Source organism: Cuculus canorus, chromosome 3 (assembly GCF_017976375.1).
Source record: "Cuculus canorus isolate bCucCan1 chromosome 3, bCucCan1.pri, whole genome shotgun sequence".
NCBI classification, from domain to species: Eukaryota; Metazoa; Chordata; class Aves; order Cuculiformes; family Cuculidae; genus Cuculus; species Cuculus canorus.
Genome location: NC_071403.1, coordinates 90,412,478 through 90,435,377, shown reverse-complemented (window position 1 = coordinate 90,435,377; position 22,900 = coordinate 90,412,478). Strand labels below are relative to the sequence as shown.

The following is a 22,900-nucleotide window of genomic DNA, read 5'->3' as shown; positions in this document are numbered from 1 at the left end:
ATAGAACAGAACTATGGGAAAGTCTGTGTGCACAGACACACAACATCATTTGACAGATTTCAAAGCCCACACCAAAAAAATCTCAGGACTGCCCCATGCCAAATGAATTCATAAAAACCAAATGCCATTAAAAAAAGAGAGGAGCTTTGTTTAAAGTGTTCTTTCTTGCTCTTAAGAATAACTCATTCATGGAGCCCACTTCATATAATTTTTAAAGTTTGAATCTGGGAAGCTGGATTCAATCTGCAGTTGCAGCAAGTTCAGACACTTAATCAGGAGTCTCACCCCACTGAGCATGACTTGGCTTCTCGTTGAATGTTTACGACTGGGAGAATAAGGAGGAAAACGGCATTGTCGCAAACCCCACTGGACATATGGGAACCAGAAAAGAAATTCTTAATTATCTAAATTCTACTGGCCTCTACTTAGTGTTAATAAATAAATAAGTAAATGTTTTCATCCCCCAAGTTCCCTTAAGGAAGGAGTTCCCAGCTCTGTGTCAAGAGCATTTAGCATCTAAACTTTGTGGCCAGCGTAAACGAATCATTGTAGTGCTGAGGAAGACAGTGCAGCTGGCAAATCCAAACTGTTCAAACTCAGTAAAAGTCACGAGATTGTCATCAACAATGGAGTAGGTTTCTTCATGTTGATTTTAGCAAAAACTGGCAGACTTCAAGCCTCTCTCCAGTATTAGATGAATAAGTACCAAGACAGAAAATGCTTAGTCATAAGCAATTTGATTTACAGTTTTGGTTTTCTAATTAAAAAAAAGTGTTATTCCAAGGCTTGCTAAACAAAGTAATAGCTTCCTTCGGCAAGTCTCAATATGGGTTTTCCTTGATACTTTATCTCCTTGTCTGCTTGAGGAGGTTGAGAACCAAAGAGGTTTTGTCCTACTGGAGAGACTGGCTTTGGAAGAGGGGACTGTGTATTTTGCTCTTAGAAGTACAGTCACAGCTTCAGCAAGATTTCATGAGCCAGTCCCTCTTTCAGGATCATCAACAGGACTTGAATTCACATGTATTTTTAAGCTGAAACAGCAGAGATTTATATTTGATATTAGGAAGACATTTTCTGCTGTGAGGGTGAGGAGGCATTGGAACACGTTGCCCAAAGAAGTCTGATTCTGTGATGCAGTACATTTCTGTATTTCCCATCTTGGCTGCTAGCAGACTCATGGCCTCCAAGGTAATGTGTCTGCAGACACTTCACATATCACAGCAAAATTCCACCTACTGTTCTAAACTGATGGGACAAGCTTCTGGAAACAGTATGAGAAATGTTAAAAAACAAACTTAAAGAACACCCATTTCTACAAAGCAGCATATGTGCTCTAGTTCATCTTGCCATCTCTCTCGAACAGATGTTTAGAGCTCTTATTTCAATCCAAATGAAAGTACAAGCAAGCCCATCTTCTCCATGGCACAAACCCTTTTGTTATCTTTCAGTTGTCTCCTAAAAGCAACATGCCTCCCAATAACCAAGAATAACTGTAACCTTCAGTTTTCCTAACCATCACTCAAAGGGATATTTGACACAAAAATTACCTGAAAGACGAATCAGACTGGCGCTTATTATAAAAATAGTGGCCTAAGAAAAATTATCCTGTCCTTGAAAAATGCTTTCCAGCACGTCTGAAATGACAGAGTTAAAATGAACAGAAAAGTCAAGCTCTCTACCAGCAGGCAAGAGAACAGTAGGACAGATGGTCTCCAAGGAACGTGGTCTCCTTTCTGCCTCATCAGGAGAGCCACCAATGGACTAAACAGCTGACTGTAACCTGTCATGTGAGCCACAATCACCCAAGCAGGTTTTTTGCTGAAGCCTCTGAAGTAATTTCAGACAGGAACCATTAGCTGACAGTAACTTTTCCAAGGTATAGCTTCACTAGGGCTGAGCATCACACTACCAGTCTGCCACCACTGCTTGGGCCTTGCGGGGGAGGTGGGGGGGGCGGAAGGGAAGCATCTACAAAAGAAATGCCTCCTCCTTCAAGTGCATTTCAGACACACAAAGGTGAGTCAACCCAACAACACACAGGCATCAGCATCTCCATTTCCAAACCTCAATTCAGACAAAGGGGAAAAAATGACAAGTCTCCTGCTGGGTTGATGAATGGGAATAGTTGACAGAAGAATCCACTGCCAGCACAGCACTGGAATAAAGAAGTATATGACCAGGAAAAAGTCAGGAAATCTTTGCTGTTAGAGGCAGCAAGCCATTGGTCAGTTTAGCTCCACAAAGCACAGATTTCTAACTACATAAGTGCTCTTTGTGTAAGATATCCCACAAAATATGTATTCCACTAAAGAAAACCTAGGTACGCCTACCTTTGGCTACACTGCAAGTCAGAACATCTTTATTAGCACAGTAGGACTGGAACCAAAGGCAAATGAAGATCAATGCACAGATGCCTAGTACTATGGCTGCTGCCAAAGACTGTACTTTGAGGGTTCCAACTAAGAGCTGAATGACAGACATCACAGCTACACGAATATGATCAAAGAATTAACTGTATATACTAAAAGGTTATCATACCTTCATTGGCTCCTGGGTTACATGAATGGTGCAATGTGATAACGATGAAGCCATGCATGTAGAAGACAAGACCACGATCAGTTAGACAATACAGTTATGCACTATGGATTAAAGGCATACAGAAGCAAGGAGTGCAGCTGAGTTCTATCAATTCAATATGGAAAGTCCACTTTACTTATAAGGCTCACCCCACAAGGATGCAAAGTGCTTTTGTTTAAGCCGCATCACTCAGATAAAGAGCAACAGACCAACCTCCAATCAGGTAAGAAACACCACACTAATATACAATTAATGGGGAAACAGGACCTGTATTCAAGCAGTACAAAAGCACCACAGGGGTGTAGATTATTGTAGCTATGGGGAGGTTTACCTTAATGAAAAAAAAAAAAATCAGAAAAGTTAGATACACAGTTTATAAATATCAGTAAATTCAGGAATTCTCACCTCCTATTAAAAGCATGGTCTTACTGATGAATAATTCTGTAAGGAAGTATATGGCCCAAACCTCTCTTCTTTCAGATTTGGCTAACTTACTACTTTGAAAATTATTTAACTGTAAACTCAATCTGTCTATCATCAGTTTAGATTCTCTCTTAAGCACATACACAGCTCTAATGGGCTGTACAGAGGTAAGTGTTGGCACTATGGTAACAGATGCACCACCATACCAACAGCTTTTCACGGTGTCTCTGCTATACTTTGGACAGACAGAATCCATCTTCATAAATGGATTTATCATGGTGTATAACAAGGACCAAGACAGTAAACATATTACAGCCTATTTGCTAACTTAGCATAAACAACTGTAGATTGTGTATATTTACACCAGTATAGCCTGCAGGGATCATACTCAGTAGCATGAACTGGCTGAGATCTAAGGACAGAGATATGTTTTCTCCAGGCGTAAGTAATGCAACACTCCAGCTTGTCTAACCATAATTCCAGTACTAGTTTCCCTACTTGCTACATCCTTCCTGAAATATAAAGTTTGCCAGCCTTCTCAGTAAGTAGAAACTTGCCTCTTCTACAAAGAAACTACAGCAGGAACCAAAATAATCTCTGTTCGAACATTGTACTCAGTTACCTAGAAAATTGTCAAAAAGTGAAACTACAGGAAGACCTTCTCTAGAATCTGTAGGTATAGTCAGTTCTGCTAGTGTTTTCAGGTGGACAAGGACTTATACTATCAAAACCAAAGCTTTATCCTCTGAGAGCCTGGCTTTAGTCTAAGCCATTGTCTCACCAGATGATACAATACAAAAATAACCAGCAACAACTTATCTTTAGCAGGATGTGATGCTCCTTGCAGGAGAAACTTTGCCACAACTTACATTTGAATGCATTTTAAACACTTCACATAATTAAGAAGGTGCACAGAATGAAAACACTGACTTTGAACAAGGAATAATGGCTAATTATTTGACGTAGATGGTACCCCGCTCACAGGCTATCCATACAACTGTTTTGCAATAAGATCTTGTTTGCTGAGAAAAAAAATAAATCCATTGGACACTTTCGTGGTTCTCAGCATCAGAGTTTACATTAGCCTGTTGCTCCTCACTTAAGCTTTTCAAATCACTTGTGTAGGAAGGGACTTCTCAGAGACGGAACTTGCATATGCTGCATAGGCTGGCATGACATGGCAAGGCTAGTGCCCCTACCTGGAACTCTAGCAGGAAAAGAGTCTGGAGACCCTGCTCCAGCTCCTCCTTCCTCATCATCCTCCTCAAACTCCAAGTGTTCCTCTTCTCCAGGTGCTAAAATCTTCCTGCAAAACATGTGAAAGAAGAATGAGACCAAAGCTCATTCATCATCTGGCTTTCAACTCACAAGTCAGTGTCTGAGCTTAGAGCAGGGGAAATACGCTTTAATTTCATTTCATATGTCTTATTAACTACTACCTATACGCATAGACTCTGACAGAGATTGCAGGAGCTCAGCCCAAAAGAAAGCACAGAGTCTACAAACAAGAGACAATACTAGCAATTTCAGAGAGAGGCAGGGATGTACGAAGTCCTGATTCTACCAAAAGCAAAGCCTTGATTTACAGGGGTACCTGGACAAACAGAATTAAAAAGTTTTTATTAACCAGTTCACCCAAAGCAGTAGAGTGAGTAGGTGGCTGGAAGAATCCTAGTGCTTCAGATATATACCAGATCCCAGGCTACGCTCCATTTCAGATACATACCTGTATGTGAAGTGACCCAGTTCTTTCTTACCTGAGTGGGACAGGCTGAACATCAAAGGGGAACTCCTTATTGTAAGTGAGGATATTCTTTAAAACTGCAGAGAGAGGGTAAAACCAAGAATCCATATCCATAAACAGGCATTAATGCTACTCTTTTGCTATGTCCATTCTCACAGCATCTTAATACACTCAAATACTACTACTATTTTTTTTAAAAAAAAATAATATATCAGATCAAAAAAAAAAAAACCCCTCTCTCTCTCATATTTTAAACACTAGTAGAGTCCCAATCAGAGTTATATCATTATAACATTCAGACAGGATAACTGCAACTGCAGCATATAATGACCACTACATTTACACAGACAGGGAAAACAAACATGGCAATAAGCAAAAGTATCATGAGAAAAAGCTATAGGCCTCAAGATGATGGCAGCAATCTTTGGTGGCTATTGACAGGAGGGTGGTTCTGTTACTGGCATTGGCTCCAAACATGTTGAAGTCTCCAGAGCTGACACACTGAAGCAGTTATGTCAGCTGCATATTCAGACAGCCACTGTAGGAGTCCAAGCATGCTGGTGACACATAGCTTAGTTGATATTTCCAGTTTCTTCATGCATGTGTTTTGCTTTTGTAGTGGTTTTTGTTTATTTTTGTCTTTTTTTTTTTCCATCCTCAGATATCTGGGCAGACTGGCAAAATTCAGAAGCATTATGGTACAGCATCTGAGCATCAGGCCCCAGAGTCACCAACTATACTCTCCAGCATTCAGTGGAGAATGCCTGTGCCATTTGCATTGGAAATTTACTCGGTTTTGGTAATCACAACTTTAGCTGTTATTTCCAAAAGCATTTATAAGTAAAAACGTCCAACAGCATGTGGAAGAAAAGCGTTTCATGACAGTTCAAGGGCCTAAGAATTTATAAGAGAATGCCTACAGAGAGAAATGCTTTCCTACCAGACAATTGAGTGCCCCGGAGTGGGAAGGGGGAGAGAAGGTAGAACACCCAAATCCTCTCACTGAGCCTCACTCTGCAATACACCCTCTCAGAGTACATTTTTGAAATCTCCCCTTAGGACTACAGATTGAGAACAAAATTGTTTTAAAACAGTGTTAACATTATCCAAATACCCAGAGGTAATTAAATACCAGTTATGTTTAAGGAACCACTGCCAGGCTCCTTTGCCTCTGCACACCATGATTCAGCCAGTGTAGGAGAGCTTTCCTGTCTGTCTTCATAATCACATCACTCAGTGTAGGTTCCATCATTAACTTACCAGACACCATCTGAATGCTACAATGAATAAAGAACCCCTCAGGAAAGCAATAAAGAACTTGAAAAATCCTTCCTGTCTTTGCTGCTTCTGATTCTTTTTCTGATTCTTATACCAACACCCAAGAGGTCTGGTACTGCCCGATTAAAGCTGGTCACAACACAAACGCATAAAAAGCCTTAAGTTGCTTTCACAGTCAGATGCGACATACAAAACTGATGCCAAGTCTTTCTTTCTCTCTCTCTCTCTCCAAAGACTTCTGCTCCAAGGATCAGTAAAGCAGATCTCAACATGGTGGCGAAGAACCACAGCCACTTCCCAACAGAAAAGAAGCTGATTAATAGCAGTCACCTTCCAGCACAGCTCAGGTTCAAGAAAAGAAGGGGGGGTTTATCACTCTCAGAATTCCCCAGCTCTTGGACAGCTACATCATATGGGAAACAGAAAGTGAAACTGCCCCAGGCAGAAAAATCCCAGTAAAGCCAGATCTCTTACAGATCATTGGCACATTATATGGAAGCAATAGAAATTACAGCAGCTCTCCTCCAATCTTCCAAAGGTTGGTAAGCACTAAATTCCTCTCTTCCCAGTAACCACTTTCTCTCACAAGGTGAATGAACATCCCCTGAAAAAAATCTCGTCATTCATTTTATCATCACTAGAGGGCATAAACCCATCAGGAGCAGGGCTGGTGTGGAGGGGTTAGCTCAGAAACACTTTTGGAAACGCCATCCAGAATCTTTTGCTGCAGAATGCTGTGGATCAAATTTTTAAATTAACTCTGCCATTTTTTTTGCTAGTGATGATGAGACAAGGTTGGAATAGGGCAATCTGGCAAAGCATTGGCTGCCCAGGGCAGTGGTGGAGTCACCATCCCATCGGGTGTTCAAAAACCTTGTAGACGTGGCACTTGGGGGCATGGTTTAGTAGGCACAGTGATGTTGGGCTGACAGTGGGATTTGACGATCTTAGAGGTCTTTTCCAACCTTAATTATTCTATGATTTACTAAAGTGTTTCTTTGAACATCATCACAGTAAGAAGTGGATCTACAGCACTCCACCTAGGGAAATATTTATTCAAAAATTGCTAAGAAAAAGCAACGCAACAATCACCCTTTGAGGAAAAGGAAAATCTTTACACCTACGACTGTGAATTTTGGTTGATTTAATTAAAAATAACCACATCACAGAAAAAAAAGAAACCAAATAGGTTACAATGAACAGGAATCTATCTTGCAATACTGCAATCACCCAAACTTTAAGAGCTTGGTTTGGTCTTTTCTGGTTTTAGTTTTGTTTTGAAACACAGACATCACCTCTGGGAGAAAGTGGACTTCCCCTCTATAACACTGTTAATGAGAACGTCATTCACAGAAAGTTCTCCATATGCACTGAGCAGAATCCAGCATCATGGCCTGCATTTACATTGACTTTTCCAACAGAAATCTTTTTAAAATACTGTTTTGCATGCTCACATGCAGAAGCTGCCTTCTCTTTCATGACATTGATTATATCAGCAGTCATCTCTCTTGAAAGATTTCAAAAGAAATTATCAATGTCAGCAGAAAGACCAGTACATGCTAACTTGGTAAAGACCACTGTCCATTTAGATTTTTAGTGACAGTCTATGAAATCTGTCATTTTTTTTAACACAGACAACACAAAATAATTCAGATATCAGGTTCCCCAGTACAACCCAGTATCTACTTATATACTCTTATAACACTGTAATACCTACTCATATGAGTTTAATAACACACACAGACACACAGTCTGAAACTAGTCACTTAGTGGCAAGAATTATTACACACAAACACAGGCACATGGGATGTAGCAGCCTATCCATTTGTAATGTGTATTATAACACTAGTAAGGATTTGTGAGATGCTGTGGGTTAGCAATGATTTCACACAATGCAGTCTCAAAAGAACCATTTGTATGTATGTACCCTCCTGTAGCATTATTCTAGCACAAAAGATTCAGTGACAAATCCGATAAACAAGCAAAACTATCCAACTGCTTCACTTTCCAAGCAGCGTGAAATGTAAGTTTAAGTAAGAAAAGTTAGAATTTAACAACATAAGATTAAAAACCCCAAAAGTTAATTAAGTCTAAAACCCTTAGCTGTTTTAACAACACCTAAAACAAATTTCTCAGCCATTTTGACAGCTTCAGCCACAAAAGTAATTAAACCAAGCCAAATGGTGTGAATAGCTGTTTTCGTTCCACCCTAGCAGAATGGCTTGACCTACAAAGGAATCACTTATTTGCACTGCCAGCACAGATTTTTTTCAGCTTTTTCTGGTGGAATACAAGAGAAAATTGACAACATACAAATTAAAACACTTCACGGTGTGTTTCATGAAATGGCTGGTGTTGGCCTGATTAAGATTTACTCTGTTCAAGATACACTTAAAATGCACAAAACAAAGGCACAATTCAGAGAGAAAGAGGCCAGAACAATCCAAGTCAGACAGCAGCATTAAGAACATCAATGTTCAATTGTTGTCATAGAAGCACCAGTTCTCCTCCAAGCAAAATAACTCAGTGTCTTTGAAAACTGATGGCCTCATGCTAATCCTCAGTTTTAATATAGTTGCTTGTTGTATGAGGCATGGGCTGAAAGCACTTTACACTGTTGAACAGGTTTTTTGACAGCTAAAAATCAATTCCCCGATTGAGGGCAAGATAAGCAACAGGACAGTTGCACCACAATTGAAATTGTAAGAAAAGGAGGCATTTCCAGGGAAGCCTTATGTCCACTGGCAGAATGTAAATTCTGACCAAACACTTCAATAATCAGTCCTTTTGATTTGTAGAATAGTTCCATGAATTAAAACATGATTCTTCTCCCTCTTCCATTACTCAGCCCCTCATAACACATTTGCACAATGGAGTCTTAAAATGCAGAGTCATACAATGATTACAACATTTTAAATACTTGAGAAACAGAGAGCAAAATATATATACAAAATAATCCCAAATCAAAGGCCAGGCATGCAATATGTAGACTAAGAGAGACCTAATACTTTCAAACAGAGTTAAACCTCTTCCTGAGTTACGAACTTCACAGACCTACTGGTCTTCTAATGAAGCTTCACTATCATTTTCAGGGAACAGTTTAAAATCATTCAGATTCCATGTTTTGGTAGAGACATCAGGAAGCTCGATTCAATGCTCTGCTTCTTGACAAGCTCCCCTGTAGGATCCTGTGCTTGTTACTTAGAATACAGGAGTGCAGAGAAGCTCAGCTTATTCCTGAAGTGAAAACGCTTGCCTGCCCATCATGTCTATCCCAAAGTATCCTCTTAATGATACAAATGTGACAGAAGCAAAATAGAACCAGCTTTTGCCGAAATGAAAGAAGCTCTTCCCACCTCTTGTTCCCATAGGATCATAGAAATGTTAGCATTAAAGATAATATTGCTTAGATGTGGAAGCTCCGATCATTCTTTGAGAATAAAGCAGCCGGTATTATGGGAAAGGAGATGTAGCAGATAAATAGATGAAAAAAATTATTTCTGGATAGACATACCAAGAACTGACCAGTTGGGAAAAAAAACACCACACAAATCCATTCAAAGACTGACTCACATCCTCACGTTGACTCTTAACTTCATTAATCTGACACCATTACAGCAGTAGGTGACACGTGATTGGCCACCATGAGCACAAGTTAAATATTTTTAGAAGAAAAAATAAGGAGGGAGACCAAAGTGTTTAAATTGAGTCAAGTTACAAATGTGCGGGTAAAATTTCCAGCTGATTCTATATGGTACTACTGATAACTTAAATTACATTATTTTGTGCAAAATTTAATAACATACAAAGGAACACTTATTTGATAATACAGATGAATACATGATCTGAAACATGAAGACTACTATACTTGGAAATGATACACCTTACATCCCTTAATACACATCAAGTTTTCTCTACATGGTAATGGATATTTGTAAGAATTATCTAAAATGAGCATTACTGACCACACTGTGGACAATCAGTGTCATGCTTTCCTCTGTAATGATAAACATGACTCACTTATAACAAAAAGATACTACTTACTTGGTTCCAGCTTCTTCAGATCCTCAAGTTTAAATTCATCCTGTGATTGGGTGGACTAGAACATTACAAAGAAAGAGTTAGATCTTAGTATATATCTTCCCCTCAGACAGAGCTACCATATCTTAGAATAAGCATGTAAGATGCTTCCTTTGTTCAAGCATGTCAAATACTTCAAAGACACATCCTAAAAAAGCCCAAACAAAATCTCCCCAACAGAGACTATTTTCACATGTGAGGTGGAAAGTACATTACTTCTCATTTATCATGTTCCAAGTTCTAATACAAGATAAATATTTTCAAAGCAACCAGTTGCTCTTTCAAACTTAAGTGTACGCAGGAACATTAAGACAGAGGGACTTGTTTTAATTCTTCCCCCATCAAGCTGTTCCAAAGAAAGCTCAGCCATAAGACTGTACTGCACAGTGATGCTCCAACAGAAGCATTCACTGTTCAAGACACCTTCAACATCATAGTAGAAATTAAAGCATACAGGGTGAGCTTGACAAAACTCAGCTAAGCGCTCACTGCAAATGGAAAAGGGATTTCCATCTCTCCTATCTCCAACCCAGATCATGCTGTTTCCTCACCCGTCTGTGGCACACCTGCTTCTCACTAAGCCTATTTGACTTACGACTCAACAGAAAAGTTTTTAGTTTTTCACTCTAAGGTGCAGTTTGGTAAGCTGAACCAGCCTATTCTGAGAGCTGGCAGAGAGGCATAAGAAAAATGGCAGAGCTGGCATAAGAAAAGCAGTTCAAATAAAAGGTTTGACACTGGACACACTCTTTCAGGCAGAGCACCAGGTCTCACCTACTGTGTCATTGCACCCTTGGCATCTCTTAAGATTGCCCATTGTTTCCAACACTTCTTTTAGGCCCAAGGGTTTTGGTTTTTTCCCTTGATTTTTCCAAGTGGCAACAGGGACCTTCTGCAAAACTACAGAAGGATAGTAAAAGCACCTCTACCCTTACTGCTGAAGAATGGGAAAAGAAAACCAAACTCTCTAACTGCGTTAATCTCTGCTAAAAACTGTAACAAGAATGCAGAAAGTAAAACACTCCCCAAAGTGAAGTGGATGAGAAGTTCTAGTACCCTCACACAGGTTAAAACATCCTTGAGTTATTGCTGAGGAACCAGCAGCAAGGCACACTGTTCTTACAAGACACCATCTCTTCATTTTGGCAGGTTATGACATTACTACATCCTCTGCTGTTGCTCCAAGATGTGACCTGACCCATGAAGCTGTCTCACAAGAAAACACATCTGCCCTTGTCACACAGTCACAGCGACTCAGAACAAGTGCAACACTGCTCAAATGCCACAGGTTAGATAAAAACAGGAAGACAGGCAGAGTTAAATAATTTTCCAAACACTGCACAGCCTTGATACTGGTCAGCTCCCACCTCATTAGTCCAGCTCCAGCATGTTGCTTAAATTGCCACTGTATTCCAGCCTCTCAGACAACTGAAGGCAGGACAACAGAGCTGCTGCACCTCGTACAGCAACGTGAAGTACTTGCTAGCAACTTGATGCAAAATTTGCCTGTCGCAGCACTTCGTTGGTGAAGAGATAATCCAGTAACCCAACCTTTGCTTCAGTTGATGCATCCCCTCCCCACACTTTTCTGGAAATTTCTCTCACTTCCTTTTTCTTTTGGGGATAGACTTATGCTGAGAGAAAAAGAAATTCACTTCCATGACATCTACTTTCAGTACAGTAAAAAGCACAACAAATAGTTTTTAAATTTTTATTTTCACACATTTGCCTACAGTACTGCCAGTTTTCATGACTGCTACAAAGTCACTTTTCTCCTACACATTCTTACTCATGTTGTATTATGCTCTGTGAAGCAGCTGAATTAGTGCAAGGGTGAGTCCAGGATCTTTTTACCTTTGCGCACAGGTTAGGAAGACAAACTGATCAGTTCTGAAGGAGGAAAGTGAGGCAAAGAGCCAAAGACACAAAAACTGGTGTCAAATTCCTGTACAACCCCCAATAGACGCTCATATAAGCACTTAAAGGTTTTTAAGGCAGACATCTAGAGCATCCTGTTCACAAACGGGAAAGTTTAAGTATTCAATCCAGGTTTTGTTAACTCTGCTTTCAGAAGTTTTGGCTATGTCTGAAGACAATAAACCAGCTTTAAAAATTTCTACAGTTATGTATTACTACAGTGTGAAGTTACATAGGAAAAAAGCTATACCTGTAAAGCTGCACTTCTCAGTTCCAAGCATGTTGCAATTTTAGCTATGGTTTTCTGAAAGGAAAAAAAAATTGCTTAATTTAGTACTGAAACAGTATTCTCCCACGTTTTTAAAAAATAAACATGAACAATTGTTTTTTGTTGCAAAGATTTCAGATCTATTATTCAGTACCAGATCATTCAGCATCAAAAGCTTTTTTATATACAACCAAGATTTTCCAAAAGCACAACAGATGAAACGGACACCTGCCACTTAACTCCCCTCCCACAGCTCATCAACACAGATAGGGGTCATTCACTCAGCAGAAACTGTAATAATGCCTACTACATCATAAATTGTTTATAAATTCGACTGCTCTGAAATGATAGGGGAGAAAACAAAAAAAAAATCCAAACCAACCACTGTATCATCTTCTGAGAACTTGAGTGGTTTGTTTAATTTGCCCTTTTAGGAGTCATGTTCACAGTTCCTTTATCAGGCTTACAATTTCAGCAAAGCAAGACATGTTACAGAAGCTCAGCATCTTGGCACTGAAAAACACAGTGTGCTTTGGTGGATTTTGGTAGGAGAAGTAGTACAAAGACAGATTCTTTTTCTAACTTATTTTTGAGATTTTAAGACATTTAAACCCCAAGTGAAGCATGAAACAGGCTCTTTGATTCCAACTTGTCAGCTGTCTAAAATATCCCCGAGCCTAACTGTGAAGTAATACCTCACTTTTATTTAAAAATATAAAAGAGAGGGAAGTGCTTCAAAAGAGCACATTACTAGCAGTCTAGCTTTCAAGATAGTGCTACGTAAGCTTTTAAGTCACACAAAATAAGAAGCCTGAGCAGTAGTTACATTTGTTTTGCTTACTATCAGGTGAAAGAAATCAAGAGGAATTCAGATTTCCATAACTGACATCAAGGGGACAAAACTCTGTAATTTACTTTACCTTGCTTTACCACGACAAGTTTGTTTTTTAACTAGGTTTCAGTGAAGAAGAACTAAATCTATCTGCAGAGATAAAGGCCAAACATAATTCAACATGCTCTATGGAACAATGAACATGATCTATAAGGCAAGAAAAATAGCAGCAATGAAGCTATAAAGAAAAGCAGGTTATTTTCAAAGTAAGATTTCCTCTCAGAAGGAAGATAAATGTTGAAACAAGCACCTGTAACTCATTCTCTCCTTTTAAGCCAGGCAGTATAATAGAAGCTTCCCTCAAGCTGGACACAAGGGGAGGAAAAGATTTCCTAGAGCACAATTCTAGCATCAGAGAGCTTCAAGAGTATGGGCATTTGGGAAGTTATGTGGTATCAGCCAGAAGCCAAAACTTCCCTTTAAAGGAGGGTTACATTTTAGGGCTCCAAGAGGTTTGAGGCAGCAGATAAAACTGGGTGTGCTTTCACAACTATCTTCTCCAGTCATCTGCTTTGACTCCCCTGCAGTCAGAACTGCTTCTCAGTCAGTTCTCGGGCCACCACTAGTTTCAATAGGCTAGGCTGAAAGCTAAGCTATTCCATTTTCAGATCACCTTACACCACGCTCAACGCTGAAAGAGTTCAGGAGCTAAATCATAAGCAGAGCAGACATCAATACCTCAAGGGCAGAGACAACAGCTGGAATACGTAAAAGCCTCAGACACCCGATTTTCATCTGCCGCCACAGGCTCATCAAAGCTTTCTAAGACATTTCTCCCCAAATGATATCTCCTGCTGTCTTAAATACTCTTTTACAACATGGCATTAGCCAAGACTTCACATCCTCATAATTTATATTACTTCCCATTGTATAGCGGTTATAAAAAATTCAGTTCTTTTGAGCACCTTCCAGGAAAGTAGTGAGTGATGCATATTAGCACACGTCATACATTGTTTTCGCCTCATGCAGCACGTTCAGCAGTGTGCGGTTTGGAAATTTTAATATAGAACGTGACCATGCACCCGCAAGCAACATGGCAGAATAAAAATATTACAGCTCCATCTCTGTGGAGGCTCATTTTTAAGTTAAGGCTCAGTTACCAAACTTCTACCTCCCTGAAATTAATGCTGCTACATACAAGATCCATAGCTGCATCTCCAGCATGGCTTGGAAAAGCACAGAGTTTTGAAAAAGAAGTGCACACAGTCCTGGATTAATTTGGACACTTCCACCCCATTGTTCCACACAGGTGTTGTGGATTTACATGTACCTGCAAGGCAGGATGGGAGGACACCAGGTAGCAATACAGAAAAAGATCCTCAGTCCCTAGAGCAAGAACTCACTACATCCCTCTAATCAGCTGCAGTGTAACAAAAGGAATTCCTTTTTATATTTGAGAACATCTGGAAAGATACCTTTGCAAAGGTAGAATCCTAAAGAGGAAGGTGTGAAGTAATGGGTAAAAGAATCCAGAGGTTCCCTAGGAAAGGGAGGGGAAATCTCTAAGGTTTGACTACAGCTCTAACACTTGCAAAAATCCAGCTGCTCCAATGATTTGGGTGTCGACTGCTGAGCAAAGAGCACACTCATTGTGTGTTAGATCAAAACCCCTCTGCACAAGAGAAGAGAGCTACACGTTCACAGGATGCTAGCACACAGTCTCCATGCTCCATCACAGAATCAGAACATGTAAACAGATCTTCACATGGCTCTTCCTCTCCTCTCACATGTACAGCATTAAGCCCACACCATAAACGAGTCTCAAAAAGCACTGTTCAACCCCCATCTCCTTTGTCAATTCACAGATAAGCTCAGCAACACCCCTGTTTCCAATCCTGCACATTCATAACTGTGTGTTCTTAAAGCCGCCTGAACTACATACCTCCTAACAGGACAAACAGTAACACAAAACGTGTGTCCTCATGCTCCTGGGGGCTGGGGGGCAATAAAGGCTTGACAAACAGATTAACTGAGGAGACTTTGGGAGTCTTAAAATAGTAAAGAATAGGTTTTATATGGAATCTATTGAAATATGGCAAGCTCCCAGCAGGCATTATTCACAACTATTTTTTTAAGGGACCACACCCAACCCAAAAGTTAAAAATGCAGCTAAACACTGCTATCATTTTCAGCTGCAACTATCCCATGCGAAGGCTCCTTTTTGCAGCAGGGAAAACATTCTCATCTCATTAGAAAGACTGAAGCAATAATGAACTTTGCTCTTTTAAAATAGTTAAGATTCAGTTTTATGTAAACTTGTGATTAGAAAAGGAAAAAGTCAGTTGATCTCGTAGTCAAGGTTTCTTCAGTGCCGTTGTGTGAGTAATGACTGTGCTAACTGTAATGCAGTCAAAGATGTTTGCATAAATACAGAGCCAGAGCAGAGTTTGGCTTTAAAGAGAGGTCTGGGCTGTTAGGAGACCAGTAGTTTAACGAATCATGCTAAGACTGTTAACAGTGCTCTTATTTCAGCAAGTTACCATGGCATAAAAAAAGCATGATTTTCCAGTAGTACAGCAAACTCAGTCTAGCACAAAAACAGTTACATGAGAAGCAACAACTGCGGTTAGAAGAGGGCTCTAAAGGTCAAATTTATTGCATAGAGAACTGGGTGAGAGTAACTATAGCTGGAAGCAGACTGACAGCCACAGCCAAACCTAACTGGAACAATTCATGCAGGAAAACACAGAGGCTGATCATGAATGAAGATGGGATTTTTAGAGTATGAAGGTAAAATAACTATATTTGTTAATATTCCATACACACAGCTTCTAGGTGATAAAATTGCTGCACAGCCTCCCAGCTGTTGCAGGGTGACTAAACACAATGATTTGTTGTTTATAGTATTTATCTGCAGAGAAATTGTTCAATAAAATTCAAAACCATTAATGAAGATTTCAACACTGCCAACTATCCAAGTCAAAATAGAGCCTACCCTAATGACTAAAGCTCCAGAATTATGTCCAACAGCAGGTAACACAACACTCACCACCCCTGCCCCCCCGCCAACTGAAAATCCAAGAATGAATGGCAAATTCTGGAGAACAGTCTGCTCTACCAAGGGAAGTAGCACACAGTGTTTCAAAACAGACCCTTCAGATCAATAGCAAAAAGGCAAGATATGAATACTTAAAAGTCTTACTATAAACAATCCATTTATCAGAATATAATTGATAAGTGGCTCACAGCACAGCTAGGAAAGAAATTGGTGATATTTTTCAAGTGTTGTTAGATTAACAGATTATATGAATACATCAGCAACACACCGTCAATTATGATGTGGCCACATCTGCACTGCACCACCTCCTGTGATGCATGAAATAAACCCAAACATGGTAAAAGTTCATACAGACAGATGGGGTTGAGAGTTTGAACCTATCCTTGTCCTTTCCCTGTAGCTGTAAAGCTACTAGATTTCCCCTGGTACAGACGAATCACTGCTGAAATCCATCTTCTCCACAGAGTATGTCAAGTAGGAAACAGTGACAGTCTCACAGTACTTCTCAGCAGTACGTATGGTTCTTTGGAAAACAGCCAGCTGTAAATAGTCTACACAAAGACTGGAATGAGGGTAAATCAAGCACCTGGAAATCATAATTAGCTTCTCAGCCTTGCCTTCTCCACTCTAGGAAATTCTGTGCACAACCTTGGCCAGATAAGCAAGCCTTAAAATTTACACACTATTAAGCAAACCTTGAAATTTACACACTATTCTACATGCAGAAAACAAAAAGGTGGCTCTTTATGACGTACAGAACCTCAGAAAGACAAGATATTAGGAAAGATCCAGAAGGAAACAGCATGCTGGTGGATACATTGGCAGAAACTTAGTTGAGCAAAAGTAGCTGGTTTGGTAAGAAAAGTTTTTGAAGGATGGTGAGAGAGAAGATACCCTTCTATTTAACCAAACTGCTTGAAAACCCAGAAACATGCTGAACTCTACTCCTATGTGCCACGTGAGTGACACTAGCGATCACAGTAATTGGTCATGATCCCTAGGTGATACTGGCTGACCTCCTGCAGAAATACAGAAGACCAGAACAGCAAGGAGTTTAACATCACACTAAAAGATTTTGCTGTGAAGAGTTTTAAGTACTTCTTTCAATGCAATAACAAGACTATTCTTGTTGTGACTAGCATTCCTCATAGTAGAGGAGAGAAAGAGAGTGGTGGCGAATGCAGCTGTGTATGTGACTAATTAGATAAGCACCACCATTTATTTGATAACCAGGCTCAAAGCTTCAGGGCATCAGCCCCTTACTGATCTGCAAAAAAAATCCAAGTGACATAAATATCAACCTCTTTTATAACTTAAATCAGCTTTAGAAACAGGTATCACTCTGCAAGGATTCAAACCAGCCACGCCTTATGCTTTTTTTTTTTCAGAAGACTGTCACCTTAAGGAATGATCCCAGTTACACATCTAACATCTGAGGTTCGTTATCTCTGCTTCCTGAACCCCCCAGGCTGTCCCTTGTAGCTGACCTCTCTCACTTCCACAGTCTGGTCCAAGGGCCTTTCCACAAGATTCAGGGAACATCTGGAAGCAAAACCCTGTGTAGTTCTGGTTCCCACACTCACAGGAGATGATGCCTCCAGAAGTGAGATTAACAGCTTGGCCTTCATAAAGCCTTCATATTTTCAAAAGTATCCACAAAGGGAAAACACACAGTGAAGATGACTATAGCTGAGAATGCTTGAGAATGCTTCCAGCAAGGGAGAGAGAGCAGAAGCAATCAGAAAGTAAAAGCTGTCCAATGCTAACAAGGTTCCCAAACCTTCAGTGCAGGAAAGGTGGAACAAATCCTTCTCCAAGAATATAACTCATTTTAATATGATCATGAGTGTTATCATCATAGTTACAGAGGATGAACAGAACATGGAAAACTGTCTCTGTGCTTTTCTTACTGGTACACTTCAAGGGAACAGTTACAAACATCTGTCAGACTGCACCTAATGGAGTATTCCTTTGCAACGAGTTCATTTAAACACATCAAGTTCATCTCCAATTTCTGCAGCCAGGACCTGTCTTCAGAACCAACACTTCCAAACATAGATCACTAACTCTAGCACTCTATTCCCACAGGTGAGATTCTAGCCTGTTAATTTTCAAACAAGTGACTTTACTACTTCAAAATCGGGAAGTACAGGGGCTCTCTAGTTTGGTATTCCTAAGAAAAATATGCCTTTATACAAGACATGAAAATGTAGCAGGGTCTCATATCTCAAAAGATTTTATTTCGCTGAAAATGCTTGAGTGTATGAGACCTTCACTAGCATTTTCCTCTTAAATACAGTCACAGAACTGCATTAATATGACACTGATAAAGAAACAGCCTTTTCAGCTGAGGGGAGGGAGTAGAGTAATTTCAATATTTTGGAAGATTATGAACAAATAACATTCTAAAAGCCTACTAGAGAATGCTCTGCCAGGACTCTTCCCAGTCAGGTGTTACATGTTAAGCTAACATCCTCCCCACACACCCTCAACGTCTGCAGTTCAAGATGTTTTGTATTCAGACGTCACAACAGAAATTGTCCTAACATTGTATAAGCAAATTATCAAAAGGTCACCCAAAAAAAGAAACATCCAAGTTATGAAGGATTCTGGCCAGCATGCACAACATTCAACATTACACAGCAAAGCATCTGTCACATCTAATGACAGCACCTGTTTTAGCAATGCTGGACTCTGTTTTGGTTTGGTATATCAAGGGAGGAAGAAAGGTCTTATAAGGCTCTGGTCTGCAAGATACAGAAACCATAACACACAAACATCTACAAGCAAAGCTCCTTGACTGAGAAAACAGCAATACTCACCTTCTGATCTTCTGTGAATTCGGAGTTGTTGTGCTGAGATTGTGCTTCTTTTTGTAGATGCCTTGCTAATCTGGATTAGGGGGAAAGAAAATTGTAGAATGGGAACACACTCCAAATACACACAGCCCCCACAGTCTCTAGAAAACCAAAAGGTCCACAGATTGCTGCTCCAAACAGTTGGGTTTTGTTTTTTTAAACAAAGATTTCTACAGCCATGGTAGGCCACACTTAAAAAAAAATCCAGAAGATGGACAAAGATGGACAATTACATCAGGCAAGAAAGACTATACAAGGTATCATAAAGGAAGAACAGGTAAGAAGGTCCTTCTAGCCAACAGTCCCTTTTATAAGCACTAAACCTCTTCCTCCCTGCATCCCCTTATATTATCACAACAAACCAAACCCTCTGTGATATAAGCATTTCATGGGGAGTTTTGGGGCAACTCAGACTGCCAAGAGCAACCTATGTGGGCACCCTAGGCAATGGCCACATGCTCTCCCAGTGATGGAAGGCAGGGGCAGAGTGGCTTGGCCCAGGCTGAGAGTATTTCAGCTCACATTTGGGCCCTTTAGCACCTCCTGCAGAGCAGAGACTCCACCCTGTGACACCACGGAGGCAGGAGTATCAAGGGGGTTGGAAAGTCACGGTAAGCAAACGGCTCCAGAAAGCGAAAGGAAGCTAAAGAGGGAAGCTATGGGAAGAGTTACAGCTTCCGTCCGGAGAGGAAGGAGAACATTAAACAAGCAAAACCTCTGGACAATTGTTGCCATTCTCTGTATATACCTTTTTTAAAAAAAAAACAAAAACAAAACACAAAACACAGGGGAAAAGAGGGAGCAGGGGCTTTAGGGGAAACCCAGGGACAGCAGCAGCACTTCGGGCGCTGCAATGCATCTGGGACCTCACAAGTTTGCATTGTTAAAGGGATTCACCAAAATTGCAGTGGGCACTAGCCTGGTTTTGGGGGGTGGTGAGTAGTGTTAAAATACATCCACCAAGATGCATACACCAAAACAGATCACCATCAAAGCCTGTTTCAAGAACAAAAATCAGAACTTAATTATTTCTTTGCCTTTCCTAAAAATAAGCTCTTTTAAAAGACAAAAAGATTCAGGCCACTGGAGTTTTTAACTAGCACCAGTGAAAACACAACCAAAGAGGACAAGGTAACTGCACAACTCAGTGGCGTTGTCCTCCTTCTTAAGCAGGGGAAAGATGGTGGCTGAGAAAAGACAAAACACAAAAACATACTTGAACTCAAATATACACTTCTTCCCTACCACCCCACTGACAGAATACACAGGACATATAGAAAGGGCATTTAAAAGTAACAACTTGAGGAAACATATCACCATAGCAGCAATATGTTGGCCACAACATGTAGCATCCCAGTATTAACATTTCTGCAAGCAACAGTAACACAATCCTCTTTGCATTTGTCACTAATGCAAAAAAAAACCCACTCCAATCCAAATAAAGGCTTCTGCATCCCACTTGAAGCTTGTTCAAAGTCAGATCAGATCAAGCTCCACAGACAGGGCCATTCAAAAGGGAAGACACTGGCAACAGCTCAGAGGGCTTTTGTGTGAGTAAGCACTTGAATGAACAAGGCACCAGCCTTCCTGCACTTCTAGGACTCAAAGAGCTGAGCACACAGAGGTCCCCTGGACACAGGAGGTAAATAATTGTGTTTTGCATTAATAGTCATTAAATCCATGGAATGAACTAGCTTAGATTCAGGATGATCTTTCTCAGCATCAGCAAGCTCACTTCCTAGGAAATATATACCTGTAATTCTTCGAACTTCTCTCCCCTTTCTCCTCCCTCTTGGAACCACATCTACTGACAACTACTGTATTCAGTAGACACTCAATGATATGGCTTGCAAGATCAGCTTACAATACTACTACCCAAGAGCAGCTCTGCAAGAAAGACATCACACTGCTCCACAGTCAGAACAAAGCAAGGGCACAGACATCAACGATAGACAAGTGATGCTGGGAGGACAGGAACAAAAGCTACACTTGGGCTTTCAAACTGGACTGTCTGCAGACATTTAGTGACCTTACTTCTCAATGAAGTGAGCTCAGCATAAGAAGCCTTAAGAACTTTCATTGTGAAGAAACCTCATCATATGAAACTGACCACTGAAACTGCCAAGATGGTTTAAAGCATTAGGATCCTACTGGACTTCTTGTAGATGTCTACATAAGGACAACCATTAAAAATATCTTTTTACTTTCTAATGACTGGTTTTTTTTCTTCTGAGATACTGATCTGGGAGAGAACTTCTTTTTATCCCTAGGTCAAGGTTTGTAGGAACAGCTTTCCCTGCTCTAAAGACCTTCAGCAAACTCCAGATAACTGAACTTGCATCATCTTGTCTGGTGAGTGAATGTAATTATGAGATTATAGCATCTCATGGCTAATGCTGTACCCAGCCAGCAGACTAGCTACAACTGAACTGGTAGTCAGTGTGGTTAGAGCCCATAACTTGAACAGTCCTGCATAGCGCTAGAAGACCTCTCAGAGCAGACCCTTTCAGCTGCCTTGCTCTTGGGGAACAAGTGCAAACACTCTGAACTTCTTCCAGAAAATACACCACAAGAAACTCAGCCTGCGACACTCCCATTACAAGGAAATAGCTTTCATCTTCATGGTGAACAGAGTCCTAGAGGAAAGTATTTGACTAAAGCTACCAGGTGTGTTTCTAAAGATACTATCAACAGTGCCAATACTTGTCTGACACCAAGAGATTCACTAACGATGCAGTCTCACCCAGTGCAAGCCAACCTAACCGGGGCTGCCACCAGTCGCTGCCCTCCCACCATCGACTTCCCCACTCTCCCACCCCCTGCTTTCATCAGGGGTGAAACACAGAAGGGTGTGATGGACTAGTTTTCACCCTGGTGGCTTGTCTGGGATGATTTTGGGTAAAGCTGATATTTCAGCTACTCATTTGCCTCTGCGGGTCGTCGTTTTCCTGCAAGCATGGTGCCCGGAGGGCAGGCCGATGGGATGGGGTTACCCCGTGGGTTACATCGCTGCTCCTGCCCATGGGGCTCCATCATCCAACCGCCTCGCGAGCCAAAAGGCCTCCCAAAAGGCCGGGTCGGCTCACGCCTCGTCCCCGACCGGCGGTGCCGAAAAGGCGACTCCTGGAGACAGCCTGCCCCAGGTCACGGCCCCGCACCTCGGGGAACGGCGGGGACGGGAGGGTGAGGAACGAGGTGGGGGGGACACGGGGCATGAGGGGAGACGAGGGGATGAGGCGGGGGAAGGAACAAGGGGCCAGAGCTGAGGGCTGAAGGGGGCAGGCGAGGGACGGGGTGGGTGCGAGGCAAGGGAAGAGGAGAGAACACAAGGCTCGAGGGGCGAAGAGGAACGGGACCCGATGGACTTAGGGGAAGGGACGGGGCACGAGAGGCGGGAGAGGGAGATCTTGAGATAGGGAGGACGGGGCAGGATGGGCGGGAGAGGGGGGTCTCCAGATGAGGAGAACGGAACATGAGGGACGACGATGGAGCAGGAGGGGACAGCGCCCAAAGGGTGCAAGGAGCCCGACAGGGACCCCTGCCCCGCTTCCCTCGGCTCCTCGTTCGGGGTCCCGAGCCGCCCGCCCCCGCACTCACATCTGGTACTCGTCGATCGCCTCCACCAGCTGCCCCCAGGAGTCGAAGTCAGTACCCTTCCTGAAGCTGGCGCACCAGCGCTGCAGGAGGCTCCGGGCCGCCTCCGACATAGCCCCACCAGCACTAAGGCACCATGCTCACCCCGCGCCGGGGCTCCGCGCTGGACGCTGGAGACTCGCGCTCGCGCTCCCGCCAGCCCCGCGCCCGCCGCCGGCCCAGCCCAGCCCAGCCCAGCCCAGGCGCCGCGACAACCAAACGCAGCCGAGCG

At 41.6% G+C, this 22,900-nt stretch overlaps 1 protein-coding gene across 3 annotated transcripts in view; it reads right to left on the bottom strand.

Annotated features, from left to right (window-relative positions):
* The window catches only part of AIDA (axin interactor, dorsalization associated), a 28,665-nt gene extending 5,783 nt beyond the window's left edge, over positions 1-22,882 (bottom strand). Inside the window, exons 1-7 of one of the 3 annotated variants that reach the window (XM_054062938.1) lie at positions 22,633-22,882; positions 19,000-19,069; positions 12,270-12,323; positions 10,067-10,121; positions 4,758-4,821; positions 4,200-4,306; positions 2,539-2,550 (exon numbers count right to left, since the gene is read on the bottom strand). In XM_054062938.1, coding sequence (XP_053918913.1) covers positions 2,539-2,550; positions 4,200-4,306; positions 4,758-4,821; positions 10,067-10,121; positions 12,270-12,323; positions 19,000-19,069; positions 22,633-22,742 — 472 coding nt within the window. In that variant the 5' untranslated portion in view covers positions 22,743-22,882. The remainder of the gene's footprint in view (positions 1-2,538; positions 2,551-4,199; positions 4,307-4,757; positions 4,822-10,066; positions 10,122-12,269; positions 12,324-18,999; positions 19,070-22,632) is intronic. The other 2 variants (XM_009569712.2, XM_054062939.1) reach the window with 2 other exon arrangements.
* Positions 22,883-22,900: the final 18 nt, after the last annotated feature.